Genomic DNA, 22,695 nt, shown 5'->3' on the forward strand with positions numbered 1-22,695 from the left:
CGTGGCCAATTCCCTTTCTTGAAGGGACCTGCAGCCACACTGGGAACCAAGCTCCAGGGTTCACCGCCGGCAATCGGGTCAAAGCCGGTTGACAAGAAGAGGCGTGCATCTCTTCTCCGGCGACTGAGCAACAAACGTGCCAGCGCCGAGATCCAGCAGCTCGTGAGTGCGGCTGTGTCAACTCCGACCGGACTTGCTCCGAGCCGGAGCTTTCAGTCGCTTGCCGATCCTGGCAGCGCCTCACCTCCACCACGGAGTGGTGGCATCACCGTCAGCTTCATCAAAGAGAGGTCCTCATCCGACTCGTCGCACTCTACGAGCAATTCCTCGCCAAGCAGCTCGCCCAGTTCAAGCGTGCCAAACTCGCCTGCTGGAAGCGGGGCAATACCACCGGGAGCTGCTGGCGGACCAGTTGCAGCAGCAGCAGCATCTGTTCAGGCCCATTTTCAGCGGCCCAGCTCGCTGCACGGGCTCAAGCACAAGTTGGCCCAGACCTTCCGGTCCCCGCGCCGAAAGTCTGTCGGTCACATACCACTCTCGCCGCTTGCTCGCACCCCGTCTCCGTCGCCACTGCCGGTAATCAGTCCAACACGGTCGCCATCCCCACTAGCCTTCCCTCCGGGACAGGCTCCACCAGCTCACCATTCTCACCATCCACATCACCACGCGCATCATCCGGCATCCGTAGTGGCAGTCCAGTCACCTCAGGTGTTTACGGCAGGCCGGAAACCGTCGCCTCCGACGCTCGTGCCAGCAGCGGCCACTGTGACTTCGTCGGCACGCAAGTCACTGATGAGACCCAAGAGTGCAGAGCCCGGCTCTCCCTTGTTGAGGCGAGCCCTCTCGCCAGACCGCCTCCATCCGAAGTCGGCAGAATCCAAACCAAGACGAGAATCTTTCTGCACGCATGCGTCACCACTGGCCCTGACGTCAACACCTTCCACATCGCAAGGCTCGCCACCGCGAGTGGTGTCTACTAAGACTGGCAGCCTGTTGTCTCGAAGTACGCTCACTTTGTCGCCAGCAGGGGGAACACGAATTCCAAAGTCGGCAAGCACGCTGGTACCCGGAGAGGAGGGCGGCGAGGTAAAGCCACAGGGTGGCCGAGCCCGCAGTCACTCGCAAAGTGAAGTCGAAAGCCTCGTCGATAATGACGACGATGACACGGCCACGACTTCTGCTGAAAGACCCCCCTCGCCACTACAGCGTTCTCCAAAAGAGCGGGACCTGTCTGCAGGCTGCACCGAACTTCCGCCCGACGTCCCGTCCTTTACAGTGACGCCTAGCACTCCCCTTCCGACTGCTGACAGTGAAGACGGTTCTTCTGGCAGTGAAGTGCGTAGTGGTGTGCAGTGTGACGACGGTGTCACTACAGCAACTACTACAACCATCTCCACAAGCCCAGCAATGGCATCGGTCTCCACTACATCGAGCGCAGCCACAACTGCAAAAAAGCCCGCATCGCCAGCGAGTACATCTTGTGCCGCCACGGCCACTGCTGTAACTCCGATGCCACCGCAGGCATCTGCAGCACAGTCTGCAGCGGCGAGCATGAAACGGCCTCCGTCAACAGCAGCAGCTCAACCCAAAGGCAGTTCTACTTCATCGTTACCGCAGCCGGCTTCTTCAAATGGTGCTAGTAAATCCCAGCCTTCGCAACTGAACCCAGCAGAGACTGGTCCGAAGCAGGTGGCGGAGACAAAAAGGGCGCCTTCGAAACAACCGGCCAGCAGTGAACAGAGGGCATCTGGTGTAGTGCCACAGAACAAGTCAAAAAGCACACCGGAACCAGCACACACGACGAAACAGGCTAAGTCGTAGCTTCACTGGTGGGAAGAGCAGTGCGGTTTGGCGCTTGCTATGTGCTCTGAGCAGCCTTGTGCTCTCACTAGCGTCACTGAGGCATGCTCGCAGTATTTATTATTGCATTGCAGCGTCGTGCAGTCCCAGATCTCTACCATACCTAACTCCTTAGTGGCTTGACCAGGCCCACAGAGTTACTCCCCACCCCCCCAAACTCCTGTTCTTTTTGTCTCCTCTGGGAGCGGCACTACCTTCTTGCGTTTCGTCGTGTGGCCCGCATCCTAGATGCAACCAGTCAGTCAAGTCAGTGACGAGGCCATTCCCGTGTGTAAAGTGTGCATCCTCTCGACGCTTAGCCCTTCCTCCCGAGTTTTTGACTGTTCCGCTTCTTTTGTTTTTTTGTTCACATGATGAAGAGCGAGAGATGTTTCTCGCGACGTGTTGAGTCTGTGGTTTTTGCGTAGCGTGTTCTACACTTGTTGACGGTTGTTACGTTTGCCATCGGCGCAGACGGCGAGTTTTTCCAGTATCTACACGCCGCCTGCCCTGCGCCGCTGTATTTGCGCTTTTACTCTCGCCCAGCTGGCTTTATTACCATTTTCTCTAGCTGTGAAGTAGCATTTGACGTCCTTTTGCTGCTCTTGTATGACCCCGCTGCATGGAAAACGCTGTTGCCATCCGGAGGAACTGGTCGTGGCAGGTTCGGACCTAAGTTGTAATGCAGTTCTTTGGCTGGTAAGAACCTGTGCACACGCAGTGCAACTTTATGCGAGACTCCTAAACAAAATCAATGGCACTATAGTGGCAGCCCTGCACCCTTAATTCTGCATAAATTGCTCCCGATTCGAGTTATGCCAAGACACGTCGTTGATAACACAGAAGCAGCTAGCATATGCTACTCTTGTTATAAAATTATCGAGGGTTGCCACAAAGCTTATGAAATGTGGTGTTCTGCCACCAAAGAGCTGGCAAACTGGCCCTGGCTAAACGTTAAATTTCTTGGCTACTTGCACCACAGTTTGGAAAGAGCTCAGTTCACGAAACTACACCTCCATGCAGCGGAGTGCAACAGGAAAGTCATTCTTCTCGGGTGTGTTCTCTTTGCCGTGTATTGTGCGTGCCGATTGTGTGTTTATAGTCTTCATTTCGCAACGATACCACCAGGCCAACTCTGTGCGACCATTTTTCCGGCAACGTGCAATCACACCGTGATCATTCTTCTATCCTCTCCCATACATCATTAAAGTGAGAACACATTGTTGTCCAAAGCCTGTCTCCCCCTCCCCTCCCCCCCCCCCCAACTCCCCCTCCCCTTATGGTAGTGCAATCGATATCATTGCAACCACCACAGGTTTGTTCATCATACCTCTTGCATCACCATACCTCTTGCATCACTGGGTCCTTTCGTTTCTGTTCTTTTTTTTCTCTCCTGTGGTCATCCTTGCCCGATCTTTTGACCACTACTAGGAGATTACTAAAGCCAACCAAATTGAATGTGCGAACGGTAGCTGAAGTGAACAACCAGAGATGCAAATCGTAACACTTTTGGCCAGACAGCACCAACGCTTTTTTCGCAACCAAGGCACATGTGATTGCGTAGAGCAGTTTTGCCAAACTAGAATTTTACTGGCAAGGCTGTCATAGGCTCGTGTTAAGTGCTCCTCAGTGCAAAAAAGCCATGTGCTCGTTCAAGCCATGGTCTATGTCTAAAGCTCCTGACCGCCAGCAAAATTACATAAGCAGGCGATCAGGAATGTTGCTTGTAACCTGCTTGCTGTAATCAGCAAGCAGATTACATAGTAGGCTTGCACATAAAGAATGGTGAAGGCTCAGACTTAGCGTGCTAGACATGGTAAAAGAGGGCAGTAGACCTCATACAATCACAAGGCAAGAGAATCAGTACCATACAGTCAGTGTTCTAGCTGTACAAACAAGTCTGCTTGCCAAATTTCACTTGCGTATCTTGCGAGCTGTTGTGGCGATCAACCAAATTCCATTACTTACGACCATTGTTTACGTTCAGCTACCATTGTTCTTTGCTTGATTTGATGCGCCAGATTCAATTACGCCCCCCTATACTGCTTCAACGCGAAGCAAGTATGATCGCATTCATGGGTACTTCTAGAATGACTGGTGCTTACATTACACCGCACCGACATATCAACCGTCAACGTTGTTTTTGCAACTCTGCTCCCTCTGGCCAGCTCTTTTTCTTTCAGCAGCGTTACCGTGGTTCCCTTATGGCTCGCGAGCGCATCGCGCTAACATCGCATCAAGACAGATGTCTTGTAAAGGTTGCTTCATGCTCTGCTGTCGCTGCAAAATTTGGGAAAGAAACTGCCTAGAGGTTTGTTCCCTTCTTTTTTTTTCTTTTTCGACCTGCCACCTTAGAGCTTTTGTAGGTAACAGCAGGCATTGCCAGCCAGAGACTTTATTGGCATTGTGCCATATGATACGTGACGAGAGGTGATCCTGTCCCGATGTCATGTGGTCTTCTGTAACATATTTCTTTCTCCAGTCACCCCACATGCCTGTTTGAGTTTTTGCTGCCTGGGTTAATTGACGTTTTTATTTTATTTCTCTCTCTCTCTCTCTCTCTCTCTCTCTCTCTCTCTCTCTCTCTCTGTCAACCTCCAAGACGCCTTGTTTCTGCGCTGTCTTTGCATTCAAGGCATGGGTGTAAACAGCGTGAACTGGAGTTTTGTGCCATCCTGTTCCCACACTTTCTTCTTGCCTTCCTTGTTCAGTCATCTATGGCGGTGCGCTCTTTCTCATATACGAATAAAAAAGAAATCTTGTCGTCTCTGCCCCTTTTACACAAATTGTTCCTGGCGTATATTTCTGCTTTTCAGCTTTACGCTTGTTGAGGTCACTGGGCAGCCTGTTTCGCAGTTTTATAGGCAATGTGGTTTATGGGTATAGAGGCCACCATAAACTAGGACCAATAACCTGCAATGCAGGGATGGTTAATGAATAGACAGCCTGGTTACTAGGGGGTGTTCAAGTAGTGAAATTTTGAAATTAAGTATAAATATTCAGGAAAAACAACTACCACATATCAAATCGAAAATTGGATATTTTCTCATTTCTAAAGCAACATAAAATGTTAATTCTGCATGGAGTCAGTTCAGTAAAATGAACCTGGCTTATATACAATAGCACATATGTGCAATACGTTAAAAAATTCCAAGTTTGGATAACTGAGGCACTTGTAAATGATGAACATCTGCTGTGAATTATCTGGAGCACCATGGCAACGACTGCCATGAGAAATGGGACCAGCATGTTACCGAATGCACATAAAGCGTGTTCACTGAAAGGAGAAAAATTGTATAGTAGCATGGCACATTGTTTTAAAAGGATGCAAACATGGCGAGACAGGTTAAATAACAAATCTGAAAATGCTTATATGGGCTGCCTAAAAGCAAGCCATTAGTATTATTGAGTAGAAGTTATATGACCCATGAGTTCGCTCAGGAACTGGTGCCTCTTAAGAACTGCAGCTATCCTGCAGCAGAATCAGCTGGAACAGTCTTCACGTCCATCATACTGTTTCTCTCAAGACTCAAGCAAGCGTTTCTATCCCTTATATATTGAAAGAAACAAATATTTGACAACTTGGAATAGTGAATTTGTGAACCGAATAGCTGGGACTATTCAAATCGTATTTGAAATTTCAAATATTGGCACATCCCTACTGGTTGCCCATTAACCTAGGCAACTAGTTTTGTGTGTATGGTTTTTACGGGCCTGGTTCCAAGCAGCACCTAATGGCAGTTGGCAATTTTTTATATCCTTTGTGATTTCGTCATATCGTAATGCCAACACATAGCTTGCAGTGATGCATTTATGCGATAGCACTGCTTGTGTACACTGTACCATCCAGGGCACAGCTGCAAGAGTTAGAAAATCAGTTCTGCAGAAATCTGCAAAGGTGGGCGATGATTCATGAAAGGGAAAATTGTCATTCACTAAAGAGTAGCGAGGCATTGCATAGGAAATGCACACAGGACGGCTGAATTTGTCCTAATCCGCGGTACGAAACTGGGACCAATGCCTTTCTGAGAAGACTACTCCACAATGTGGGCTAATCGGCTTACATATCAGAATAAGGTCAAGTTAACTCGAAGTGAACGGACACTGCAGGTAATCAATTCCACTCTAGATTTTTAGAATAGGGGATGCAAACATTTTTGTACAGAAGCTGCTCAAGACATTTATTCTAAAACTCGGCTGTCAGCGAATGGTGCATTTTTGTTCTTCAGAGCTTGCTGTACAGTTTACAGCATGCCTTAGGATGGTGTGCTTTTAAGCAGGTTGTACAATGTCCACTTCCAGTGCCCAGGAGTTATCAAATGCTTATGAACCAATGCCTCACTAACAGCCTTTATTTTTGTACTTTTACTCAACACTAGTAAGACCACTAAATTTAGTAGGGACAACTAAAACAGCTACACACAGCTGAACGAAGCGAACTTCATGTGCATTTTTCATCGCGGAGTTACAAACCCATAAACATGCTTTTCACCACAATTTTAAGCAATTTAACAAATTATAGTTAGTTATAGTTAGACTTCATTTCTTTTTCTCACAAATGCAACAACCAACCAAACTTGCTTTAGTGAATGATGCATGTATTCAGATTGGAGTGTCCAAAGTAAAGTTATCATTAGAGCTATCTTGCTTGCCAGATTTCTATTGAAAAGTATTGAGATACTAGGGCGACAGCAAAACGTGCCGCTTTAAATGGTTAACTGGACTGCAGTTACTTTGAACACATGCACCAAATCTGTATTGTGCAATATATTCCAGCTTTATTGCTTATTTCAATATACACAAGCAACTAGTTCAACAACACAAGCTCAAAAAGGCCCACAAAATGGACATTTTTCTATGTCTAAACCTATCCAAACTGTGCACATCTTTTTTTACATGGATCACCAATGGCTCCTTTAAGTTATGAATCTGTTGCATATAAGAAAAATGGCTGCCGTGGCTTTCATATTTATTTCTCAGGGACATCTCGTGTATTGTGTAGCACCCTGCAAAGAGCAATAACTGCTTATGAAATTTACATCGCTGTTCACGTCAACACAGTATCAATGTCGATGACAGTGATTGGTGTTTCCCCAAACATGCACATTCTTTTTCGACGTGGAGATGTCGTTGCGAGCATATGTTACCAGTTCCAATATCTAGACACGTAGCCACCCATTTTTGAGATCGAAAAACGCCAAAAATGCCCACTCATGCTGCCAATTTAACATTGGCTAAGTAAAACAAGAAAACTACGCTAGTCTACTATGCTTGTAGAATAGGCCACACTTTCGGCTCCTATAAATGCAGTGGAGGATGTAGGCGGTGTAAAATTAACGTGCCGAATTGTTTTGTTTCCTATAAGGCACTCGTCTGCTTCTGAGCAAACCCAAGCAGGCCACTGTCGGGAGCTGACTCCATGATGAGCTTCTGGACTTCCTTGAACTTTGGGTGTGATGAGCCACCGAGCAAACTGAGGATGACACTCTCGCTTGTGGTCAGCCAAGCTCCAATCGCTTTCATCCGTTCAAAGCCGAAGAATCTGGTGACAAACGGCACCGAAAACAAGATAGTGATGGCTGTGGACAAACCTCTCCTGGTACAGATGAACTTATTTACTATGCTCGTCAAATCAGTCTGATGCGAGGTTGGTAGACAGCATGTTAGTCTATTGGACAATTGGGAAGCTTACTACACGAATCAAAACCACTTAATGCAAGCTAGAATTGAAAAACTCTTTACATACAATGTAACTTAGTTTCCTTAGTTACGATGAGCATGGGTTCTGTGACACCATAAGGTTTGGTGCAACTAAATGATCCTGAAGAAAAGTTAACATGCTAAACAATCATGGTGCCTTAAGAAGAATTTAAAATTTTCAACATGTCCTTTTTTGTGGTGCCTTTAAAAAATAAGGATCTCGGGGACACTTTGCTTCACAGTAACATTGCACTACGAGGTCTATGCATTGGGCAGCCACAACGAGCAACAGCTCCTCAGTTTGTTAGCAGCAACTGCTTAGTGTTGCATAGTCAATCCGTGACAACTCAAACTACGAAAACTGGTAATAGTAACCTGTTCAAACAAGTCGCAACTGCAGACACTGTACCTTAATGTACTAAATTTTCTTAATTTTAAGCACCCTCCCAATTTTCTTCGGTTACAAGAGAAAGTAAATTTAGTGACCATCTTTTATTTGCATTAAATCTAAGCATGTCTCCCACTTTGGTCATCATGTGCATATAAAAAATACAGTGCTTAGTATTTGAATTCGATTGGCACCCGCCGTGGTTGCTCTGTGGTTATGGTATGGGCTGCTGAGCACGAGGTCGCGGGATCGAATCCCAGCCACGGCGGCCGCATTTCAGTGGGGGCAAAATGTGAAAACACCCGTGTACTTGGACTTAGGTGCATATTGGGAACCCCAGGTGGTCGAAATTTCCGGAGTCCTTCACTACGGCGTGCCTCATAATCAGAAAGCGGTTTCGGCACGTAAAACCCCATAATTTAAATTGCATTCGATTGGCGGAAAGCGTGAAATTACACCTTGTGCACATGTTCATCCATATATAGTTCAGTTGGACCTCATTATGCGTGCGACACGAAGATACCTTCGTCATACGCAATATTCATTATAAGCATATATTCATGTTACACTCTGGCAACAATGAAAAACGTTTTACATTTGCTTCATATATTCGATAATTCGTTACATCGAGGTTCGACTGCATACAAGGTCTTAGTTTTGCCTTGGATCACGCTTTGCCCACTTTCTGGCGGTTCGAGCGTCTGAGAACTCTGAATTCAAAGCTGCACACCCACCTGTCGACCATGGTGCGCGAAGAGCACGCATCAACAGCGATGTGCACATTTAAGCCTCGCTCTAGCAGTGCCAGGGCTGTGTTTTGGACGCAGACGTGCGCCTCGATCCCGCACAGCACAACCGAGTCGAGCCCTTTTTCCTGCATCGTCTGGGTTACTTCAGCGGTCATCATGGAAAACTGGGTCTTCTCGATTGGCTTGATGTCTGGGAACTCGGCAAGGCCGAGCTCCGGAACGGTGTTGCCCAGACCTAGGGGACGCGCGAAGTGGAAGGAACATCCTTGTAAGCAGCTAACAAAGGACAAACTTGACGACTACACAGTTATCGAGCAACGAAAAGGTAAGTGATAAACGCAATGTGAATGATATTAAAAAGCAGCAGTGTTGCCAAAACCTATAGTGGAGGGGGGCTAAGCTCTGCGTCTTGTGAAGACGCCGAAACGTAAATGATAAGCGCAATGAGAGTAGAAATACCGCCTGATGGATTTGGGATGAAAAGCAAAACATATTTTAGTTAAGAGTGTAACGTAAGGCGAGCAGATCGTATATCGTATCGAACTCTTGGCGCGCAGATAGGTGCCGACGAAGTCGAAAGAACGACTGGTGTTCAAGTCCTCTAAAGTGCAACTCCAAATTGTCCTTGAACGTCTGGAGCGACGCAAACCAAGATTTTGATGGCCTTCTTTGAAGTATTTTGACCTCGACTGCACGACGCTTATCGCTCGCAGGCAATGACCTTGCTGACCACTGGACCCTGTATGCAGGCACGTTCGTAATGCGAAAGCAGTGATCAGGCGTTTTGAGACTCGCCTACGCAGTTAAATTACACCAATAGCTCGCAACACGATTTATATGCGCTAGAGATGGCATCTGCCGGTGGTAATAGTGATCGCGCATCGTCTGCCCGCTTACCTTTCGGATATTGCTCGGTGACGATGACAGTCATGTCAAGCGCGCGCCCGGCTTTCAGCAGCCTTTGAGAGACGGCCACAATCTGCGGAAAGTACTGTATGGTCTTGCGAAACTTCTCTTGCATGTCGCAGAGGAATATCGCCGTCTTCTGAGGAGACAGGCGACCCACATTTCGCACAGCTGTTTGCGCCGCCATAGTTGCCTCTCTGCAACTTTTCTCGCCGCCACGGTGCTCGCCGCTGACCGGCTCACGTGATCGAGCGCGTCGTGCGCCAGTGGAGGTATAGCGGGGTTTTCTGAAGTTTCGAATTTGGCGGCACATTTAAACAAGAAGTCAGCCTAAGCCAACGTGATATAAAGAAAAAAAAAATGGGTTTAGCTTTTTTCACAGAAAATGATGGATAAGAATGTCAGATTAATCTGGCGGGATGCATATATGGCTAAATGCATGATCCTGCCGCGCTACTCATTTGGCATCAAATGGGTTCGTTGAAGAAGAGCACAAACCGAATGGCACATACCCAGTACTCCAAGTTCCTTCGAGCCGCGGTACCTACTCAGTCCCGCATCTATAGACCATGTCGGCGTGAAAGAGGTTCGTTGAAGGAAGGCACATCTGCACACATTACCACATACTCAGCCACCTAAGTTGGTCAAACGGTTGGTTTTGAACACTGTTCCCTCAGCACAGCAGCCCGATGCTCTCACCATTCGACCATGGAGTACACAGTGACCCAGGTTTGCAGGAAAACGGTTAGATACATACAAACACATATACACACTTAACCCCCGGAAAGTACGTGAAGTACTGTAAGAATGCTAACGCATTAAACAGAAGCTTTGTTGCCATTTTTACAGACTATTAGCTGCCAAATCTGACACGAGCTTCGGACCACCTTATAATCCACTTTGCTCTAATTTGTGCCAACCTTATTTCACTTTAATCTACCCTAATCCACATTGCTCTAATTTGTACTAACCTTAATCCACTTTGATCCACCGTATTGTAATTTGTACCAACCTTAAACAACTTGCATCCACCTTAACCAACCATAATTCACATTCCTGTAATTTGTACAAACCAAATCTCTTTTATTCTACCTTAATCCTCATAAGTCCAACTTAATCCAGTTCGCTCTTATTTCTAACATCCTTAATTCACTAGTCACGTGGTTTTATTTCACATTTCGCGGGATTTCTTTAAGCGCCTAAAAGAATCGGCGCGCGGCGTGTACGTTGCCACAACAAAATTGGATCGGTTGTTTCTGAACGTCCTTCACAACGTAACGAAGCACACTTGGCCCTAACGTGAATATTCAAAGTAGTGAATAATTCATATCTGTTAATTAAATAAGCTGAACGTAAAAAGAGATTTTTGAGAGGAGCGCCACATGACGCCAATCCATATGTCGTTGGTCTCACCAAGGTGCGGTTAACCTTTTTTTCTTTTTTTTTTTTTAATGCTTGGTTCAAGTTAAGTGAAACACCCTGTATACAACGGCCAGTTGAAATTTGAGGTGGGGGGCGACTGAAATTTGGGAGTGGGCCAACTTGAAATTTACGGGAGGACCAACTTGAAAATTGGGGTCGGGCCAAGTTGAAATTTGGGGCTGGGCCCAACTTGGAATGTGGGGGTGGGCCAAGTTTAAAATTGGGAGTGGGCCAACTTGATATTTAGGGGTGGCCCGTCTTAAATTTAGGGGTGGGCAAACTTGACTCAATGTGGTTATTGCGGACATGCTCGAGTAGAGCTGTACGCCTGGCCCGACGTCTGCCGACGTTGTTTGCGGGGTGCATATTGCGGGGAAGGGGCGCGATGTGCAGTTGAGACCTGATGTCGCTGGGAATCCGCACGGCGTCGGGGCACTGGTCAACAGGATTGAGGCCGATCTCGTCGAGTATCTTGCGGCCCGTCGGGGTGCCGGATAGCTTGAGCAGCTGTGAGTGCTCTTGTGCCTCGATAATTTCTTCGAGCGTGTTGTGGACTCCGAGCTTCAACAGGTTGAGGCAAGCTTCGTGGATGCCGCGGCCTATGTCCAACAAGAGGCATTCGCCGTCTCCGTCGTAGACTCCAATTCAAGGCTCACTTGCTGCGCTACGGTACGCACTTCGAGGCCCGTGGTAGCTGAACAGGTTGCAATCGCGCTGGCTGTGCTCGATGGTCGTAGAGAGGCAATACATGGTGATTCCAAGGCAGCCATTAAGGCCTACCAAACCGGTATGGTCCCTCCCCCCACCCCCCCCAGGCCTTCCGCATTCTCCAAAGCGCCAAAAGTATCTATCCGCATTCTCTCAGTTGGTTTCCCGCTTACTTGGGGTCGATTGAGGGCTATCCCTCTAATCCTAACGCGGGCAAGCACGAGGCCGCGCGAGGAGTCACTGACCGCGCCGCCTCAGCAGTCCCCCTGCCCCGCGGGGAACCCTTGCTTACGTTTAATGAAATCACCACACTCTCCTATCTGTCAAGACGGGTATTCCCCCTCCCGCACCCCGCCTTATGCAGGGCGCGGGCGGTTACCCTTCGAGTTCTACAAGCCCGTGCGTACCCTAACCTCGCGGTTCTTCATGCCATATACCCTGAAAGATATCCCAGTGCGGACTGCCCTGCCTGTGGACTAAGGGCAACATTGGACCATGTGTTGTGGGAGTGTGAAGCCATCGGCTCCTCCTTCAGCGAGGATAGGTGGGCTGCGCTCTTGGGCAGCCCCGAACTCAACGACCAAACCCTGGCCGTCCAGAGTGCCCGTGATCGGGCCGTCAAGCTCGGCTTGGCGGTCCCTACGTGGGACTAGCCGGGTGGCGAGGAGTCTCCCCTGCGTCTTCTCTGGACCGAAATAAAGTTACTTCACTCACTCACTGGGCAAACTTGAAATTTAGGGGCGGGCCAACATAAATTTAGGGGTGGACCAACTGACATTTAGGGGTGAGCTAACTTGAAATTTGGGGGTATGCCTACGCATATTTAGAGAACTCCAGTGGGGTTTCTTAATTCTTTTTTTTTTTTTTTTTGCTGCTGGACGAACGCCCAAATGCAAAGCATTTTCTGGGCTTACTTGTTCGTGGTTAATGCGTGTGCGAAAGCGAAGAAACTTCAGCGACTATATAGCTGCCGATCGGGGCCGCGGTCGGCGAAAACAACGTACACTCGCAATGCAGACGACGTGCGGTCAGTAAGAGGATTTTCTCTATATTCGGTGTTGAAATATTGATGTGTAGTGAAATTCTTGCACTAACTGTACCCACTAAATGTTGAAGATTTTTCACAGAATAAAACACTCGAAATCCAGATGACGTGCGATGAATAATAAGAGTTCCACACTTTATTCGGTCCTTAAATGTTGTACAATTACTGTGTGCGCACTAAACGCTGAAGAGAGAGAGAGAGAGAGAGAGGGAGAACATTTATTTTTCATGAGATTGGGCGACTTCCTCGCAGGTGGAGTTCAGGGCACCATTGGCTAGCGCCACTCCGCGTGCCCGCCGGATCAGCCGTCGCTGCTCTTGCGGGTCTGAGCTGGCCAGCACAGTCTCCGCTGAAAATCTTTTAAATAATAAATAGATTCTGTGAAATCCTCTCGTCTAGCGCATCCCGTCACCGTCTTCACGCGCTTCTTTATGAAAAGCGCTTACTTACTGAAGGTCCTCGGCACGGTGGCACCCTTTCGCCCGAAGTGAATTTTACGCTACGCGCACAAGACACGACACTACACGACCGCTATTTACAGAGGTTTGGGTCACAACGGCGACATCTTTGTTCTTCCTCTGACTGTCTTTCTTGTGGAGAAAACAACTTCTCGTCACTCAAACTAACACTAATACCATAACGTACGAGGGTGTCGTGTCGCGTTTGACTGAAGCTTCAATTTTTCATCAAGGAAAGCCACAGGTTGAAGACCACTTGCGTTGCCTTACGTTATTTGAACTTTCACACTTCCTTCAATTGACGCGTTATGACAACATCGTGATAACCCAATACGATGCTTGATTGTGGGCCCAATGTTATGCATGGATCGAAACTGCAGCGCTGGACGTTCGTGGCATACTCGGTGGCGCTGGGTCGCAGGACAGGTCCACTGGAGAAAAAAATATATTCAGTCCGTAAGCAAGACCTTAAGAGGCAAGAGAAACCACTTCATATGAGTAATTAGGCAGCTTCAAAACAGCTCTAACTTTCTTTTAATTATTTGGAGGATTTGCCACAATGCATATTGGCATTCCGGCATACAAAACGTGTGTTTAGGTGTTGTTGTGTATTTAAGTATGCATTGACGAGCATATCTATTTTGGTAATCAATGACGTACAGCCAAAGGGGACATGCGTAGAACGACAGCGATGCTGAAAAAGAGACGCCCTTTAATGGAGGCTGGATATTTATGCATGCAAGGTAGCAGGCCCAGCATGATATTCTAGATGAATGGGACGTGATAAGTGAAAGCATACGCGCACGCGACATGTCACCAGATCCACAACGCACACAAAACACACAGCGTAAATATCTCGTTGGGAAACGTGGCTCGTGTAAAAGTCAAAAGCACCTGCGTAGCTCGGGTCGCACAGGAGGCACTAACTGCATTCGCGTTGTAGTTTATGCCGAAGGAAATATTGGCGCCTATAAAAAATGAAGTACGTGTTGTATAGCTCAAGTGCAAGAAAACTTAGGTGCACCCGTGAGCAAAAGTATGCGTGGACCAGGGATTGCGCGATAAAGCCAATCTTTTCCTCTGCCTGTGAATGTAACTCGAAATTGAAGACTGCAGTCCAAACTTTGCATTGTGAAATTTCCAGTGTACTCGTCAATTTCAGCTTATGCATGTTAATCACAAAGAAATTATGTTTTTGCTCTTCGGCGACCTTGTGGTCCGTATACCTTTGCTCACGGGTGTACAGCGCTCATAAATTGAAACGCGAACAGGAACGAATGCCTGCCACGAGTAATTACGTGGAATTTTAGCGTTTATTCGTTCGGTAGCTCAGCAGGCACGAAGTAGTACGTCCCAAGTGTACGTTTTGGAGTCTGAACTTAGCCGCTGTTAAAAAAAAAATGCATGTGAATCTGGAAACGAAACGACGCGTCGTAACAGTTTCGGAATTGTTTGCGTTTGAATTCGTGAGCTCTGCACATTCAGTTGCTGATAGGACGGATATACATTACGGTAACAGCTCTTTTTGACTAGTTGCTCCTGTGCGAAATGGCACAGCACAGTGTGGCGAGAATCGGCCATGAATCGGGCGGTGCGTTGTTGTGGTGAAGCAGCTCGTGCAATTTTATTCCGAACTGCGAAACGGAATAGACATTCGCAACCTCCAAACTTACAACCGTTTTGAGGTCGCGGGATCAAATCCCGGCGGCGGCGGCAGCCGCGTTTCGATGGGGGCGAAATGCAAAAACGCTCGTGCAGATTCAGGAGCGCGTTGACGAACCCCAGTTGGACAAAATTATTCCATAGTATCCTATTACGTCGTGCCTCAAATTGAGATCGTGGTTTGTTTGGCACGTAAAATTCTATAACATTTTAATTATAGCTTTTTATTTAGGACAGCAGAACGTTAGGATAAATTAATTTCGATACCTACGATCACCAAAAGGCATTACAGTAGGGGGTTATGGGGCGGTGTGCGGTGTAAGCTAATGCTTTAGACAACACACAGACTCGCAATTAACGACCCCAAAACCGAGACAGAAACTGGTTACAAGCTCTCCCACAAGTATACATGCATCGCCCTCCTTCAGGGTTCCTTTCCTCCCGGTACGTTACGTATATTCGGTTGGAAACGCTCGAGAACTTGAAATCGAGTCATCAAGCCACGATTCCGAACCATGCATAACGTCCGGGCCAATAGGGGGCAACCTTCGACGCTGCCATCTCGTCATTTCTTTCTTTTTTTTTTTAACACTCCGGCACCTTGCAAGAAGGATAGTTGTCGTTATCTTGCGATAAGATCGAATCCAGCCGACAGTGAACAGCTGCCCACTTCGTCTTTAGAATTTGACCACATCGATTCTTCCTTTTTGGGAACGAGGCTATAAGCCTGGCTGTAAACCTGCCGCGTGCTCGCGTGTTCCCGTTCGTCATGCGCGCTCGTTCTTCGTGTTTCTCCGATCAGCGTGACAGAATTTCTTTCTCTACGGTGACGGGGCATCGCCGAAAGAAGAAGAAAACCGAACGTTGGCGGCTTCGCTTGCTCCCGACCATTCCTTCCGACCGGTGCCTTCCCTGCATACTAGCAGTCGATCTCGAGCTTTCCGTCTTGTGTTTGTCTTGTTTTTGTCTTTCACATTTATTCGAGGTCGGTAAAGACAGAAGCGAGACCCGGTGTTTCCTCGACGTGTTCTGGGACATCCCGGCGACGCATGCTATGGCAGAGAGGTCGCGTAAGTCTATCTCTCTTCCTTGCGCTTGTAGACGCATTGGCGCAAGTCTGCACCTATATATATATATATATATATATATATATATATATATATATATATATATATATATATATATATATATATATGCACGTACAAGAGTTGTAAAGAAAGGAAATACGGTGTTTCTGTTAAAAAAAAAAACGTGCACCTCGCTCAGTGAGCACAGATAACCCGCGTACCTCATGGTGGCCAGTGAGGCATTCAGAGGTGCGTCCCTGGTCTTATGTCGGTTTCATTCTCATGGCATATGGTCGCGTGTAGCTCGGGTATCATCGGCAAGGGAAGCGTTAATGCGATGAAAAGCTTTCTTCTTGATGAAGCCAGCAATAGTTAAAGCTTACATCGCTTCAGACTTGAGAAGGCACTATTTACAGCTGAAACAGTGTTGTTTCAATTGGCACTGGTTCATTTGCAATATGGCTTCTCTGTTTCCAAGTGGGGTCGAGGTTTCGGGTTCGAGTTCCGCCAGCGGCGGCCGCATTACGCTGGGAGCAGAACGGAAAACACGATGCTTTCGTGCTTTCGTACCGTGCTTTTAAAGGACTGTACCAAATTACTCCCGAGCTGAATTTTGGTATAGGCTATATATAGTTCGGCTCATCACGAAGGTTCTTCAGCGTAGAAAAAAAAAAAAAGAAACGCAGCAATAATCGCACACGAAGCAAGACTATGGCTGACTTGGAACAATCGCATAAACAAGTGGTAGTCCGGTTTTGTGCGCGATTATTTTCGTCATTGTCCCGCTGTGCCGAAATCATTTTTTTTTTTTTTTTTTCGGGAGCGCTGCATAACGTCATCCCATCGCAGCTCACTTTGCAGCTTTGGCACGTTAGCCCCGTACAATGTTAAATGTATCATTTATGTTACGCTGAAATTGATATACCTCAATGCGCTCGAGTACACTCAAGTTTCAGGTGCGCACAGTTTAGCAAACTATTTTTTTTTTTTTTTTGTACAAACGTACAAACGCGTTGCTTTAATTTTCCTCGACATGTAACTTGAGTCTCGGCATTACAGATTTCAATCCTCCATTTCTTAAATATTTTATATTGGTGCCGAACGGCGATAACGCCGCACATGACTTTCTTGTGCCGGGTTTATCAGCCATCACCCTTGCCCTCACATGTGTCTGCCCCTGCCTTGATTGCGCGCGAACTATGGCGAACTTGTGATCTGACTGGCAGTTAGTAAGCCGGCAGCCAAGCTGCTGCCCGGTCGCTCTGCCATGCGATAAAGGCTATGCTACTCAACGGCTGACTTCGGGGACGCTGCGTGCGTCAACCACGACGATCTATTTTATCTCATCATCTTTTTTGTTGTAGATTCACTAAACATCCGAGCACTTCTTTTGCGGACGAAAAGCGTGTAACGATGTTCTCTCATTGCTTCCTTTCAGTCGTCGAAAAAGGCAAGCAGGCCGCAAAGACAATCACGACGCTGTTTCCGAGGGTGAGCCTCCTGAAGTGCCGCTAGCTCCATTCGCACTCTGCCTTCACTGTAAGCGCGCTTGCCACGTGTCAAGCATTTAATGGTTAAATGCCGCCATTTTTATGAAAAAGGAACGCGCCAGCGCGTGGTAAACAGTTCAGTCCGCCACGTCTGTTGGGTGGCGTCTGGGGGAAATTCGAAAAACGAAGTAGGGCGTGGCGTTGTTGCTTCTGCCTGCATCCCCGTCACGAACATTCTTATAGCGAAAGTGTCAGTGCAACTAGATGCGCTCAAAAAAAAAAAAAAAAAGAACGCTATGTGCATGTTATCACGGTTTCCTAAAAAAAAAAAAGGAAAGAAAAGGAAACGATCGCTCATGAAGTTAGGTTGTGGAAATGAGGGTGGGTGATATGAAGGCATAGATTAGGCGTTAAATTAACATGTCTAAAGCCTCGTTTTCGGCCTGTTAGGATGCGTTACGAAAAGCTTACAAAGTTTCCAAGCATACATGAAAGGAATAAAAACGGCAGCGATTTCATATTTAAGGTAAATGAGGGCAGGGGTGGGGTGGGGGGGGGGGGGGTGCGTTATATTATTGACGCGTACCGAAAGTTTCAAATGCGGAGGTTAAATTGGGTGCTTTCGTACGTTACACGAGGCCTGAAGTTGGCTTTCCCGGTCCGCTCGGTAAACTATGCGAGACACGTTAATTAGATTCCGCTTAAGTGTGAAGCATGTTGTGAGTGCCGAACGATACAATAGTCATTTCTTTTTTTTTTAATTAACTTACTCAAGTTTTCCAGAGTGTCATAATGCCGTTATTCGCAATGTTTCCCAGAATCACAAAGCAACTGTACTAAACACCAAGTTGAAATTCGGTGAAAGTGGGGGCGAGTGTAAGGTGTAATATAACTTTTTCAAAAGCTGTATCACCGCTCAACACTTCATAATGACTTTTTTTCGTTTGCCTTCTTCCATATTTGACCGACGCGACCAACCGTTTAAGGTTCAGCGCTTGTCATGTCGCACATTTAACTACGCACATTCTTTCTTACCACGCACCATAACTAACTGGAATGCTCTGTCTCCACGTGTTGCTATACTGCCACTGATCTCGACAAGTCTTGCAATCTATTGTCTGCCTTAACTACTGCGCAACATGATGCATATATTATCTCATGTTTGAACTATTTCTTTTTACTTTGTATTTCTTATATAATGTACACCTTGTTTCATTTCTTTTTATGCTGTTTAGAATATGTATAATTGGCATGATTTTTGACTACCGCCTTGTTTATGTTATTTCTTCTTTTCTTTTTCTTTGTGCTTGTCGGAATCAACAGTATTTGGTACTTATATTCGAATGTCACATGATGTGTGCAAATGTTTTTTTTTTTTCAATGAATTTGTGGCGTATTGTATTCTTTATCTACTGCCTGAACCGCACCCTCCCCTCCCCCCTAAAGGCCCTCAGCCGTGAGGGCCTTTATGGGTACTTAGAATAAATAAATAACAAAGTAATTCGTGGCGAAACTTACACGTGCCTGGCTAAAGTGGGAGCGTGAAAATCGTTTACTGAAGCCAGAACCCAGCCCCTTCCCTATTTTATGCGTTATATATTAAAAGTTCATAGTTGGTTCTCCTGTTGGCCTCGGTGAATACACCCCCCCCCCTAAAGGCCCTCAGCCGTAAGCACCTTTAGGGGTATTTTGTATAAATAAATAAAAAAGTAATTCGCGGCGAAACTTTCACGTGCCTGGCTTAATTGTAAGCGTGAAAAACATTTACTGACCCCCCCCCCCGGGCCCCTCCCCTATTTTGTGCGTTATATATTAAAAGTTCGCAGATTGGTTCTCCCGTTGTCCTCGGTGAACTAAACAACGAACCCTGCTTATATTTAGCGAAAGGAACGGACACGCTTATGGGTTATGTGTATGGGAAGTTCGAAGTGTTTGGGTTACTTGCGGCCTTTGCCGATAAATCAACTATTCAACTTTCACGGGATGTTACAAACCAGTTTTAAGAGCGGCGTAAAATTTAGTCCGCGCTGCCCTGGCAAGTAGAACTTGGTACAAGTACCACTTATCAATATAAATCAAATTTATCAAAAGATGTAGGAAAGACTACGGCCAATCAGTATGCAAGGTTACATGCGTGTCAAAACAATCCTCGCAAAGATTGCATTTAGCAAATGCTTGAAGGCATTATGTATGGCCATTCTATGCTAAGTTTTCCGGTCGCCCGCGGGAACTTTACATCACGCCAAATTTATATCTCGTGAAAATAAGTGCAATGTGTATCGAAATTTTCATAATTAGGAGCGTTGAAAGTGCCTATTGAACCCTTTCTTTCTCTCGTATTGCGTCATACGAGGTTCATATGTATAGTGTCGACGGTGAACTAAATAAAACACCGTTTTACATTTCTTTAAAATTAAGCACCGCTTATTGGTAATTGTAGGCGGCGTTGAATCTGTATGTACTAAAGCCTTAGGAGTAAACTCATATAGCACAGTATACGCCGTGTATACGCGCGATTGTGGTGGCCTCTAAAAGGACACGGCACTGCCAGTCTCGAAGATACCGAAGACGTGCACCACCCTCTCACTCTCGCTCTCGCAGATACCGAAGACGTACACCACCCTCCCTCTCTTTTTCTACCTCTCTCTTTCAATCTCGCTCTCGCAGATACCGATGACGTGCACCGCCCCCTCTCTCTCGCAGATACCGAAGACGTGCACCGCCCTCTCGCTCTCTACCTCTCTCTCGCTTTCGCAGATACCGAAGACGTACACCACCCTCTCTCTCTTTTTTTCTACCTCTCTCTCTGATACCGAAGACGTGCACCACGCTCTCTCTCTTTTTCAATCTCGCTCTCGCAGATACCGAAGACGTGCACCACCCTCTCTCTCTTTCAATCTCTCTCTCGCTCTCGCAGATACCGATGACGTGCACCGCCCCCTCTCTCTCTCGCAGATACCGAAGACGTGCACCGCCCTCTCGCTCTCTACCTCTCTCTCGCTTTCGCAGATACCGAAGACGTACACCACCCTCTCTCTTTTTTTCTACCTCTCTCTCTCTGATACCGAAGACGTGCACCACGCTCTCTCTCTTTCAATCTCGCTCTCGCAGATACCGAAGACGTGCACCGCCCTCTCTCTCTACCTCTCACTCTCGCAGATACCGAAGACGTACACCGCCCTCTCGCTCTCTACCTCTCTCTCGCTTTCGCAGATACCGAAGACGCACACCACCCTCCCTCTCTTTTTCTACCTCTCTCTCTAGCTGATACCGAAGACGTGCACCATCCTCTCTCTCTTTCAATCTCTCACTCTCGCTGATACCGAAGACGTGCACCGCCCTCTCGCTCTCTACCTCTCTTTCGCTTTCGCAGATACCGAAGACGTACACCACCCTCCCTCCCTTTTTCTACCTCTCTTTCTCGCTGATACCGAAGACGTGCACCACCCTCTCTCTCTCTCTTTCAATCTCTCTCTCTCGCTGTCGCAGATACCGAAGACGTGCACCACCCTGCTGGAGGTCTTCATCAAGCGCGAGAGCAAGGTGTCCCTGCTGCGAGACCCGCTGACGCACTTCTGCGAGGAGGAGCTTGTGCTCCACGCCCAGGAGTGCCTGCTGAAGATCAACAAGCAGGTCATCACGTACCAGGACATCCGCAGCATGGCCGAGAACCTCATCGGCCTGCACACCCTGGTGAAGCGCCGCGGCCGCGTACATATAGTTGAACAGACTCGGAAAGCACATTTGGCGCCAGCGAACAAGGACAGAAGGGAGACGACACCACAGTGCGTCTCCCTTTCTGTCCTCGTTCGCTGGCGCTAAGTATGCTTTCCAAGACTGTTTACCCACGCGCCCGACAAATGGCAATAGTTAAACAGCCGCGGTTCAGGAGCCGAAATCGCCAATTCACGAGTCGAAAAGCGACTCGAAAGCGCTGCACGTTCTCAGATTCATCTCCATTTGTAACATTCAAATAATTCACCTTAAGATGTAAATTTGGGACTATATCCAAGCTTATAACAAGCGGCTATAGGCGGATTACCTTTCGCATTTCCATGTAATTACACGTGTCAGGGTTACCTGACAAGTTATTTTCTTCGTTAGCGCCTTAATTTATACTGGTTGTACAGTACGGTCCAGATTTGAAAGGTCGTATAATAGGTAAATCGCAGAGCATCTGACAAGAGACGACGACCAACTAGCCTGAATTCTTGTCTTATTACAGGCACACTAAAGAGTAAGGACTGTGACTAAATTACACTTCCAAAAAAAAAAAAGGTAACGCCACTCTTATCGCAAGAGGAAGCTTAACAAGCAAGACGAGAGAGAGAGAGATGGCAGGGGCGCCGCCGCCTGTCCAACACCAACTTGCAGTGACTGCATGGATGGCGTTTTTGTGGGCCTAGTTTACTTTTTGTCGTTAAATATGGACGACAGGATCTTCTAAAGGGTTGCAGAAAATAGACAGTTTCAGATTAGAGGACGCAAGCCGCATACGTCCCCTAATCTGAAACTCTCCAATAGCGCCTCTTTTATTTTCACAATTTCTCTCTCTCTTTCTCTCGAAACGCAGCCCTTTCGCGCATCTGCTCGAACGCGCGCCTCACGCATGCACTCGTGCACGTGCTTCGCAACGTGACACATGCGGCGATCAGAGTTGGCCCGGTGCGAATAGGGCTTGAATGGTTGGAGCATCGGGCTGCTCTGCCGGGGGGCCGACGCTCGATCTCACCATCGGCCACGTGACTCGATTTATTTTTAAGTGCGAGCTACTCGGCAAGACAGCAGGAGCACCCAGCGAGAACCCAGCGGCGTTGGCGAGGAAAACCCGGGAGGATTCGCAAAGCAAGCTTCGCTTTAGAAATTCGCAGTTTTGACAGCGATGGCTGGGCTTAGCGTAGCGTTTGTACTACGCGGACGGTGTCTTTAAACATATACGCGGGTGCGAAATTTTGGCTCGACGCAGCACGTATAAGGCAACTCCTTCTGAGCAGAAGAAACAGCGCCCAGGAAGCTACCAGGCGTCTCACGACGCTAACGTGACGAGGGGCGTCGCCAGGTGGCGTTGCGAGCGTGGAACCTAGAAGGTGCTGCACGCGCGAGATGAGACCTGCGGGAAGCCGTTAGCGCCCAGTGAGAGATATTGGATGACCTTAGCTTGACGTCTACTGCCCGTTCTGCACCGATGATTGCGTACACACTGAGAACGAAAGCTACGGAAACATCATTGGTCTCTGGAGATCCTCTAACGGTCCAAGCGT

The 22,695-nt window shown here is 47.5% G+C and overlaps 3 protein-coding genes and 1 long non-coding RNA gene across 12 annotated transcripts in view; 2 read left to right on the forward strand and 2 right to left on the reverse strand.

The window, feature by feature from the left end:
- The window catches only part of LOC126539214 (microtubule-associated serine/threonine-protein kinase 3-like), a 293,806-nt gene extending 289,181 nt beyond the window's left edge, over nt 1-4,625 (forward strand). For all 5 annotated transcript variants that reach the window (XM_055075266.2, XM_050185964.3, XM_050185965.3 and 2 more), the window contains one exon: nt 25-4,625. In XM_055075266.2, coding sequence (XP_054931241.1) covers nt 25-1,821 — 1,797 coding nt within the window. In that variant the 3' untranslated portion in view covers nt 1,822-4,625. The remainder of the gene's footprint in view (nt 1-24) is intronic.
- On the reverse strand, nt 4,410-9,792 carry LOC126539224 (isochorismatase domain-containing protein 2-like). Its single transcript, XM_050185990.2, has 3 exons — nt 9,574-9,792; nt 8,662-8,911; nt 4,410-7,381 (listed from the first exon to the last, which is right to left on the reverse strand). The coding sequence occupies exons 1-3, from the start codon at nt 9,767-9,769 to the stop codon at nt 7,198-7,200; spliced, it is 630 nt and encodes a 209-aa protein (XP_050041947.1). The 5' UTR covers nt 9,770-9,792; the 3' UTR covers nt 4,410-7,197.
- Nucleotides 9,793-12,048: 2,256 nt separating this feature from the next.
- The window catches only part of LOC140214101 (uncharacterized), a 53,037-nt gene continuing 42,390 nt past the window's right edge, over nt 12,049-22,695 (reverse strand). Inside the window, exon 3 of the long non-coding RNA XR_011891025.1 lies at nt 12,049-13,646. This is a non-coding gene — a long non-coding RNA (uncharacterized lncRNA). The remainder of the gene's footprint in view (nt 13,647-22,695) is intronic.
- LOC126539228 (microtubule-associated serine/threonine-protein kinase 3-like) overlaps nt 14,975-22,695 on the forward strand; it is a 34,081-nt gene continuing 26,360 nt past the window's right edge. For 4 of the 5 annotated variants that reach the window (XM_055075275.2, XM_055075273.2, XM_055075270.2 and 1 more), the window contains exons 1-3: nt 14,975-15,947; nt 17,383-17,435; nt 20,924-21,127. In XM_055075275.2, coding sequence (XP_054931250.1) covers nt 15,647-15,947; nt 17,383-17,435; nt 20,924-21,127 — 558 coding nt within the window. In that variant the 5' untranslated portion in view covers nt 14,975-15,646. The remainder of the gene's footprint in view (nt 15,948-17,382; nt 17,436-20,923; nt 21,128-22,695) is intronic. The other variant, XM_055075274.2, reaches the window with a different exon arrangement.

This window comes from Dermacentor andersoni, chromosome 11 (genome assembly GCF_023375885.2).
Source record: "Dermacentor andersoni chromosome 11, qqDerAnde1_hic_scaffold, whole genome shotgun sequence".
NCBI classification, from domain to species: Eukaryota; Metazoa; Arthropoda; class Arachnida; order Ixodida; family Ixodidae; genus Dermacentor; species Dermacentor andersoni.

Coding starts and splice junctions, on each gene's coding strand:
- LOC126539224 (XM_050185990.2), bottom strand. CDS start 9,769: ATGGCGGCGCAAACAGCTGTGCGAAATGTGGGTCGCCTGTCTCCTCAG. Junction 8,912..9,573: donor CACCGAGCAATATCCGAAAG/GTAAGCGGGCAG, acceptor CGCGTCCCCTAG/GTCTGGGCAACACCGTTCCG. Junction 7,382..8,661: donor TCGCGCACCATGGTCGACAG/GTGGGTGTGCAG, acceptor GTTTGTCACCAG/ATTCTTCGGCTTTGAACGGA.